Raw genomic sequence first — 10292 nt, 5'->3', positions numbered from 1 at the left:
GCAGATACAGACGCGCACACACACACACACACACACTTGGGTCCTGTGGGACCTGAGTTTCAATGGTTAATCTATGGTCAGAGCCTCTCGCTGTCTCACACTCTCACTCCTCCTGACTCTGCCCCCCAAACTATAATTTGACAAGCAGTTATCCACCAAGCAAACAAAAGTCCAACAAAAGTTCCTCAAGCTGAGATGTTGTCTGGTTTGTATCACAAACACTCCACATGATTGGTCAAACAACCGTTTTTTTATTACAAAAATATCCTTTCCATTAAACAGGTTAAAACAAATAGTCACATGTTGATGTTTATAAATCAATGGCTTCTAGAAAAATAAAACTTGAGTCAGTTCGGAGGTAATTTCTACTAATGTAGTTTCAAATGTCAGACACTTTTTTWAAGGTGCCATGTTATGGAGAATTTGTCTCCCACACTGTCTTATCGTACCAGGATGTGGGAAACATACTGCTTTGGTGTACCAGGATTCAGACGACACCTCAAAACATGATGGCGATGTTCATGTTGACACGGCACTGTAAAGATTTGCCAATTTGAAAAAGAAATAGCAAATAAATATTCAATCGTATATAATACTGTGAATACATATTTCCAGGCACAAAGATCATAGGTGAATATATATAGGTTCAATTGAAAATAGATGACTTACACAAAACATGTCAACAACATCAAAATATACAGTACAACAAATAGCACCATGGTAACGAAAGGCAACGTTCATACATTATCTTCAACCAGAAAGAAGCTTATGTATTTCAAATCCAATAAATGCATCTGTACATAAACGATTACTTTGGTAACCAGGTTAGGAAAGTGCAACAGATTAACAATTTGATGCCGGAATATTGAATTGAGGTTTGTGACATTGAAATATTGCAATTAACATCTAATTTCCCATCTAGATTTTCGACAGAGCACGCAATCAACCATCTCCACACAGAAACACACCCATGCAGTATCATGTGATAATTGACATGGATCATGTAGTCAGACATGAGTGGGTTTGCACTGGAAATCGCTTCGGCTTGCCAAACCAAAGCTATTTCACAAAAACTTGATTTTACACACTTACTTTTCCCACTGGTATTTATCAGGTATTTACTAGGAACTCAACCCATTCAAAATGGTGGCCAGTGGTGTTTGTTGTTATGAATCCGAAAGAAAGAAACAGATCATTCAAAGTCATTACTGTGTTATCATTTTACCATGTAGTTTCCTGGTAAATACCTGCTCTTTTCTGTACTGTAAAATAAAGTGCTACCGCTATTTCTCCCACTACGACCATCAAGCTAGTACTGACACTCCAACTCTGCATCGATAATATATTTGATTCTGTCCTTTAACAACCAAAAAGCATGGTAGCGTCTGAAGTCCAGGTAGTACCTCCCTGTTTCAGTCCGTTTTCTTCCATTTAGTGCCTAATGAACACAACCCAGTTGAACTAGTCAGTTTTCGAAGCTCCCCGGTACCAACCCTTCTTAGGGTGCATGTAGTGCTTTTTCTTCAGTGCTCAATTATCATCAGTTAGCGATATTAGTCTTAACACCCCCGTGGGGTGGGCGGGGTAGTAACTCTCTTAGCTTGGGAGTAGGGCAAAGTTGCCCCTAGACACTGATCTTGGGTCAGTTTTGCATTTTCCCCACTTTATGGTTTTGTTTKGGGAACGGAAGCTGATCCTATATCTGTACCTAGAGGAAACTTCACGCCGGAGCTCATAGTCTGGCACACTCCTCGCAGTGATTGAGGTACTCCACCGTATGYGCGTCATCATACGTGGTGAAGCATCGTGGGCATTGGAGTTCCGACGAACCCTGGCACTTTGTCCAGGTGGGACTGGGTGMTAATACCGCCGACGCCGCCCCAGGTGATGTCCCGCTTTGATGTTTTGCCACAGGTGGATCAACGCTGTTCCTCAGCAGTGGTTCGGCCGAGTCCGTGCTCATACGTGGGGAGATCCGGTGTCCCATATGGACTCGGAACGTGGAGTCGACATCTCTAGTAGGGCTCTGGAAGAGAAATTAATGATAATCATGAGTAAAAGTGTTCCTTCCCATAGCCAAACTGGGCATAGTAGCACTTTGAGGATAATGTATTAAACACTCCATACAAATAAAATGATCACTATATCATTATTATTATTTTAAGAAAGTGCCCTCTGTTGTTCCCTAATGTGATGGCTGACCAATCAGGCTGTTACAAACCCGTAGTAAACTTTTTGAAAAAATTGTGTTTGACCTGATACAATGCAATTTTACAGTAAACAATTTGACAACAGACTTCCAGCACGCTTATAAGAAAGGACATTCAACAAACACAGCATTTACACAAATGACTGACGATTGGCTGAGAGAAATTGATGATACAAATATTGTGAGGGCTGTTTTGTTAGACTTCAGTGCTGCTTTTGACATTATCGATCATAATCTGCTATTGGAAAAACGTATGTGTTATGGCTTTACACCCCCTGCTACATTGTGGATAAAGAGTTACCTGTCTAACAGAACAGAGGTTGTTATTTAATGGAAAGCTCTCCAACATAATCCAGGTGGAATTCCCCAGGGCAGCTGTCTAGGCCCCTTTTTTTTTCAATCTTTACTAATGACATGTAAATCCAGTGTGTCTATGGATGACTCAACACTATACACGTCAGCTACTACAGCGACTGAAATGACTGCAACACTTAACAAAGAGCTGCAGTGAGTTTCAGAATGGGTGGCAAGGAATAAGTTAGTCCTAAATATTTCTAAAACTAAAAGCACTGTATTTGGGATAAATCATTCACTAAACCATAAACCTCAACTAAATCTTGTAATGAATAATGTGGATATTGAGCAAGTTGAGGTGACTAAACTGCTTGGAGTAACCCTGGATTGTAAACTGTCATGGTCAAAACATATTGATACAACAGTAGCTAAGATGGGGAGAAGGCTAAAGTGCTGCTCTGCCTTAATAATACTATCAACAAGGCAGGTCCTACAGGCCTTAGTTTTGTCGCACTTGGACTACTGTTCAGTTGTGTTGTCAGGTGGCATAAAGAGAGACTTAGGAAAATTACAATGAACTCAGAACAGGGCAGCATGGCTGGCCCTTAAATGTACACAGGGAGCTAACATTAATGATATGCATGTCAATCTCTTCTGGCTCAAAGTGGAAGAGAGATTGACTTCATCACTACTTGTTTTTGTAAGAAGTGTTGACAAGCTGAATGTACCGAGCTGTCTGTTTAAACTACTAGCACACATCTCGGAAACCCATGCATACCCCACAAGACATGCCACCAGAGGTCTCTTCACAATCCCCGAATCAAGAATAGACTATGGGAGGCGCACAGTACTACATAAAGCAATGACTACATGGAACTCTATTCCACATCAGGTAACTGATGCAAGCAGTATAATCAGATTTTTAAAAACAGGTACAAATACACCTTATGGAACAGTGTGAACTGTGAAGAGACACACACAAAAGGTACAGACACACGCATACAAGCGCTAGCACACGTATATTGTAATATTGTTGTATGGTGGTATTATACATTTTGTATTGTAGATATGTAGGGGTGTAGTAATGTTATATGATGTAATGTTTTATCTTTGTTTTATATGTAATGTAAGTGCCTTAATGTGTTTGGACCCCAGGAAGTGTAGCTGCTGCCTTGGCAACAGCTAATGGGGATCCCTAATAAATAGAAATACAAATACTGTATCTTATTAGCCGTTGTATGAACTGTATGAAGAACATGTCTGTCGAAACATCATTGTATCATCAATCCTCAATAAATGGCAAATGTAACATATCTCCTGAAACACATTTGTATGTGATGTATGTTAGTAATGACTGTGTGTGTGGCCTTACCTGTGCCTGTGTGTGTAGCTGCTCTTGTAGTTGAGATACTTCCTCTTGCAGGTCCTGGATCCTGCCCTGCGCTCTCTCCCTGTCTGCCCGCTCCGACTTAAAGTCATCTGTGTAGATGATAACCTGTGAAGGAGAGAGGGAAAGGGTGAGGGTATGTGTGAGAAAGAGAGAGGGATACGTTTCTGATTCAACTGAATAGGGTGGAACTGTATGTGAGAGAGAAGAGAGAGAGGTTTCTGGATTCAATGGGGTTTTCTTTAAAGACTGTGCTATGTGATGCATGGATTCATGTGTACGTGTCAGAGAGAAAGAGAAGGAAGAGGGAGAGCAAGAGTGGGGAGATAGAGGGAGAAACAGACAGAGAGATAGAAAGAGAAAAAGAGAGAAAGAAAATGTGAGAGAGACAAAGAGAAATTGAAAGAGAGATGAGTCAGACGATCCTACACCAGACTAACCTGTTGCTCTAGCGTCTGGATGCTCTCCTGGTATCGTCTCCTGTTCTCAACCAGCTCTCTCCCCAACCTCCCACAGTCCCTCATCTTTTCCTCCAATAGGCCGTTGAGCCTGGCTATCTCCTGCTGGAGCAACCCAGCGTTGGCTGAGGCCAACTCAGGTAACAAGCCCAGGCCAGCCCCAGGCTCTTGTGTAGGCCTGGGCCCTAGCCTAGGCCCCACACCTGGAGCAGGGCTGGAGGCAGCAGCCAGGGCACTAGACTTATTCAGCCTCTGACACAGGCTCCTCACAAACTCTTCCCTGCTCGAGTCATACTTTTGCCATTTGGAGTTCAGACCTTCCACCTGGGAAAATGAAGGAGGGAGGGGAAGAGGGAGACATTAGTCACAAACATGTACACACACTTGTGCACACACAGCTTCTCACACACACACGGCTGTTCAACTTTGGTTCTTTCAAAGAAATATAAAATATTCATCCTTTATTTAACTAGACAAGTCAGTTAAGAACAGATTCTTATTTTTACAATGACAGCCTACACTGGCCAAACCTGGACGACGCTGGGCCAATTGTGCGCCGCCCTATGGGACTCCCAATCATGGCCGGTTGTGATACAGCCTGGATTCAAAGCAGGGTGTCTGTAGTGACACCTCTAGCACTAAGATGCAGTGCCTTAGACCACTGCAGTGCCTTAGACCGCTGCGCCACTCGGGTTCTGACAGCCCATTTGCTATGACAATGTTGGATTACTACAGTCTGCAAAAACACTACAGTAATTACTATAGTATACGCATACTACAGTATACTACAGTCATGTATACTAAATACTACAGTATTCACTGTTGTGTTTTTGCAGACTTTAGTCCATAAAAACACGACAGTGAATACTACAGTAAAGTCTGCAAAAACACTACAGTGAATAACATAGTATACTATAGTATTTTTTAAGGTAGGTAGAAGGGAGTTTCTACAGTGTGTTCCTGCTTACATATGCCACTCTTTGTTTTAGCTGTTGGTTCTCTTCTTGGAGTTTGCTGACCAGAGTGTCACCGCGACCCGCTTCCGTATTATCCGACATCTGACCATGAAAAGGGGAAACAAGAGCTCAAAATGAAACTATCTGTTTAGAAATACAACAGAAACAAACACTAACAACTTGGCTGAAAAGCACATAATGGCAGAGACAGAGAGATTCCAAACGCTTTAGTACACACACATCTTTTTCATTACCTACATTTTTTTGTTTTGAAAGAGTTACAGTGAAAAAGCTTTTCCCAGTGAGCAAATACGTATTTTCAATGTATTTTGCTGATGGGTATGTAGTTTGGATGTAGCCACTGCTGTTCTCCTCTCTCAGTTGGAGTTCAGTGCTTGCAACCCCAGGATTGTGGGCTTTTGGSTTCGATTCCAGCATAGGCCACATATACTGAATTAAACATTCAGTATATACAGTTTGTGGATATGAGTTAGCTCTTTACACTCGTACCCTTCTAAGGGTTCAAAATAGCGGATTTGGGTGATGATAAACACATAAATTGGTATGCAGCGGCTGTACACTAATAGCTATATGTAACGTCAAAGCGCAAGGTCTCTGCTTCCCAACGCAGTATTGGTTTTGACTGACGGCGGTTCTGAACATGAACAAGAAGTTACCCCCATATCTCCCACAAATTGTGTCGTCTGAGTGAGGGAAATGCTGTCAATAATGAGGACTCTTATGTACTTTGAAAGATGAGACGTTGACGATTATAATACCACTTTGGTGTCACACAAGCAAGCCAAACACCCGTTAGTTCAAACGTGCAATTCCCCATTTCATATCACAAAACTCATGTCATATACAGTGCCAACGTTTATGATCACTATGCTTTATGTGCAGTTACAAGAATGACATGGTGTATTGTGAAGACATTTGCCGGGAACTCGTGATTCTATTCTAGTCGCACCAAAATGACAATTTGCTTTTCTGAATTGCCTTGTGAGAGCCTAACACCGTAAGATCGTATTTCGTAACTTAGCTAGCCATGTTCGCAATAGAACACGCTTTCAAATGATGCCCACCTGACCAGATTGCGATTTTTAATGGACCATTTTTGGAATGCCTAAACAGCAACAGTAATTGTGTAAAGGCGGAGATCCAGGGCTGTGTTCCTAAGAAAACAACCACTGTACAAGTCTGCTTGCTCTAGTTCCTCAACGGTACAGCTAGGAGCGCTCAAAATAGCACCTTGTAGTTGAAGACTCTTCTTTGAGTCATAAAAGTGCACTGAAATTAAGTAGGAACTGTGCACACTTTGGAGAGGTGTGTTGCCACATGGAGACACCAGTTAGACCTCTCACTTGTAATTTCTTTGTCTTATGTTGCACCTACCCCAAATGACCATGAATATTCTTATCATGCTACCAGAGTATTTTCAGAGTTCATTTTATTTAACCTTTATTTAACTAAGCAAGTCAGTTAAGAACAAATTCTTATTTCACAATGACAGCCTAGGAACAGTGGGTCAACTGCCTTGTTCAGGGGCTGAACGACAGATTTCTACCTTGTCAGCTCAGAGATTTGATCTAGCAACCTTTCGGTTACTGGCCCAACGCTCTAACCACTAGGCTACCTGCCGCCCCCAAATGTGGCAAACAGAACAGTAAATGTAAAACACACATAAAATCAACACAATAATGTTTGGAGTCAGTCTTGTGTCAGATTAACTGTTTTGTCCTCACCTTTAGTCTAATAATTATTTCCCCATAATCTCCAAACTGTTCCCTTTTGATTTCTACCATGGTTATGCATATGCTTTCCATATTTCTTCTGTAAAAAACATTTCAATTTAGCCCTATCTATATAGGCCAATTCCTACGAGTGTAAGGGGTTAATTGTAATTTGCATTGGATAAAAGCGCTTGATAACCATGCTACTACACACTTATTATAAACTGGGTGGGTCGAGCCCTGAATGCTGATTGGCTGACAGTCGCGGTATATCAGACCGTATACTACGGGTATGACAAAACATGTCTTTTTACTGCTCTAATTACATTGGTAACCAGTTTATAATAGCAATAAGGCACCTCGGGGGCTTGTGGTATATGGCATATGTGGCATTTGTGGTATATGGCCAATATACTATACACTCTGCGTTGCGTCGCGCATAAGAACAGCGCCTAAGCCATGGTATATTGGCCATATACCACATCTCCTTGGGCCTTATTTCTTAATTATACAACCTTCATACACACCTCTTTTGCCTTCTGCTGTATTTTCACCTCCTCCGTCACTCTCTCTCCTCCTTTCTTCTCTCCCTCTAGTCGGCCCAGTAACTCTTGACACACCCTGACTGTGGCTCCCAGTTGGCCCCGGAGCTGGTCGGCCTCTTCAGCCAGCGAGGTGCACAGGACTGCACGGGTGGCCTGTGCTCGGTCCCTCTCGGCCAGGGCAGAGCGGAGCCTCTGGATAACCTGGTCCTTCTCGTGGTCCGGTTGACGGGTCACACTCTCCAGCTCACGTTCCTTCTCCCTCAGCTGCTGTCGCAACCTCTGTATCTCCTTAAGGGGTGAGAGAATAGAATAGGCTTGAGTGTCAAATATGAGTCAAATGCCGAAGATACTTTTTAATTTTTTTTATTATTATTGATGGATAATATAGCTTTTTGTAATGTTTAATTGTATTGAATTATGACTTTTATGTGATACAGCTTTGTGTTTGTTTCGTGAAGTTAAGGCGAAACAACACTGACACCTGCACCCCGCCACACATTGAAATGGAAAAGAGAGGTTATTGCTATAGCAACATCCTCTATGCACTGCAAGGTGGTTTTGAAGCAGGGACATTTAATTAAGCCTAGTTGGCAAGTTTGGTGGTTGGTTAGGCCTACACTAGTAGTATTTCCAATAGACCTCAGTTAGGAACTAGTGTAGGGTTAGGGTTCTCTCAAACCAAGTGCACATAGGCGTGGTGTAGGCTAGTGGCTATTTTCAGAGAAGACCATTTACAGTAGGCCTAAACTACCCTTCTTTCATAATGTGCAAATTGAAAATGAAAGGACAACCTTCATGTTGATCTAAATCTGTCATAAAGGATCGTTTTTATTAATTGACGTTGAAATTTCAAGTAGGGCTATAACCTAATGTTAAAAGGCACAACTATGTTTCACAGGGTTAGTCTAAATATTAAATTCCACATGATAAACATTTAGAACACATAAAACTCAGTAAATTCTACTCACTTTTTGGCTCAACTCTGCTTGCTGAGCCGTATTCATTTCTGTGTCTTTCCATTTTTGCTTCAGTTTGCAGATCTCTTTGCATAAACTTTCCAGCAAAGATTTGGACGGTGCTATGACAACATGGTCATACCCTTCCACATTGATCCAGGTATTCTCGTATTTGCCCAACCTAGCCTTTAAATCTGCGATTAAATTGTCCCTTTTGTAGATGTTCTTATTTAATGTGTCAATCTCCAGCAGAGTTTCGTGGTAGAAAGTATTCAATGTATTGCAGCTCCGTATCTTTGCTTTCAGTGTATCATTATCCAAATTGACATCCATCGTGTTCCTTATTCCAGAGTTAACACCTTTGCTTCTGATAGATGGGGATTGGGAAAAATCTTCAATATTCCATCAGTTTCTTAAATTAATCTGTTTATTGGTTCGATAGAGTTTGTGTTCGTAGGTTAGGCAACATGTCTTCAAAATTAGACTGAGGAGGATGTCAACTATGTAGCCAAAAGGATGTGGCTCATCTGAATTTGGAAAGAAATATTTCCGACAACTACAGGGACTTTCCTAGAGGGACTTCCCCTAAACAATAGGCGGACTTTTCTTGTACTTTACTTTTTAACAACGTCGGGTAAATTGACAACTCCTTTCCGAGTTGTTCAATCATCCATTCCAGTAACAATCTAAATAATATGATTTCGTTAATTGTCGACTGGACTAAATTGACACAGTTTGACAGGAGTAAAATAAAAAAAACGCAGCTGCTAGAAGTCTTTGCACATGCGTACAACATTTCCGGTAACATACTAGGCTACCTCCCTCTTCTGATTTGCGTAAATCCACAGATCATGCAATTCTGGTTTGACGGTTTCTAAACATATGGCCTTTGCTTGAGTAATCCGCCTTGGTAAAAATCCGTGAAGCAACTCTGTTTTATCGGATGGAATGTAAAATGAGTTGCCGGTAGCTCTATTTTCCTGAATGAATGACAATTCCTAATAATTTCATGAAAGGTTGTCTGCTGTTATGTAGCCCTAATCTGGTGTGTTTAATTCATTTGTTTACAAAACAGATGTTGAATTCAACATTATGGAAAAGCGTCAATTGTAAACGTGCCAGCAGTGGGACGTAGGTTAGTTTATCTGGGACTGATACATGAGTTTACCCGTAGGCAATGAATTATCAACCTCAAATCTACCTAGCCTACATTGGGATTTTGACCAAAAGGATGTGGCCAGTACCTGTATCGTACCCGCGACTTTCGCGTTATTAGCAGGACTGAGCTAACCGGCTAGGTGAAACCAGCAATGGCTTATTGTATTATTTAAAGCAATCATGTATCCATTCTGCAAGCYCAGTTCGTAATGATACATTGTAACAACGGCCAGGTCGCACCAGACGCGAAACAAATCACGATACAAAAGAAAATCGGTCGCCAATGTGAAATTTATTTTCCTTGTCGATGTAGGCCACTGCCCTAAAGAAAGTAAGATCTGAGTGGGTAACAGCTCATCACAATTTTCTAGGCACTGGGGGCCTTAAGTACATAAGTAAAACTACTTTGAAGTACTACTGAAGTAGTTTTKGGGGGAATCTGTACTTTACTATTTATATTTTTGCCAACTTTTACTTTTACTTCACCACATTCCTAAAGCAAATAATGTACTTTTTACTTCATACATTTTCCCTGACACCCACAAGTACTCTTTACATTTTGACAGGAAAATGGTTCAATTCACACACTTGTCAAG

General features: G+C 41.3%; 1 protein-coding gene across 1 annotated transcript; it reads right to left on the bottom strand.

Annotated features, from left to right (window-relative positions):
- Positions 1-1105: 1105 nt before the first annotated feature.
- tnip2 (TNFAIP3 interacting protein 2) lies at positions 1106-9067 on the bottom strand. The gene is made up of 6 exons (XM_024137305.2): positions 8551-9067; positions 7565-7870; positions 5317-5406; positions 4331-4672; positions 3876-3998; positions 1106-2026 (listed from the first exon to the last, which is right to left on the bottom strand). The coding sequence occupies exons 1-6, from the start codon at positions 8869-8871 to the stop codon at positions 1733-1735; spliced, it is 1476 nt and encodes a 491-aa protein (XP_023993073.1). The 5' UTR covers positions 8872-9067; the 3' UTR covers positions 1106-1732.
- Positions 9068-10292: the final 1225 nt, after the last annotated feature.

This window comes from Salvelinus sp. IW2-2015, unplaced genomic scaffold, assembly GCF_002910315.2.
Source record: "Salvelinus sp. IW2-2015 unplaced genomic scaffold, ASM291031v2 Un_scaffold1150, whole genome shotgun sequence".
In the NCBI taxonomy this organism is placed as follows: Eukaryota; Metazoa; Chordata; class Actinopteri; order Salmoniformes; family Salmonidae; genus Salvelinus; species Salvelinus sp. IW2-2015.
The sequence above is the reverse complement of the archived record's forward strand: the minus strand, read 5'-3'. Positions and strand labels throughout refer to the sequence as shown.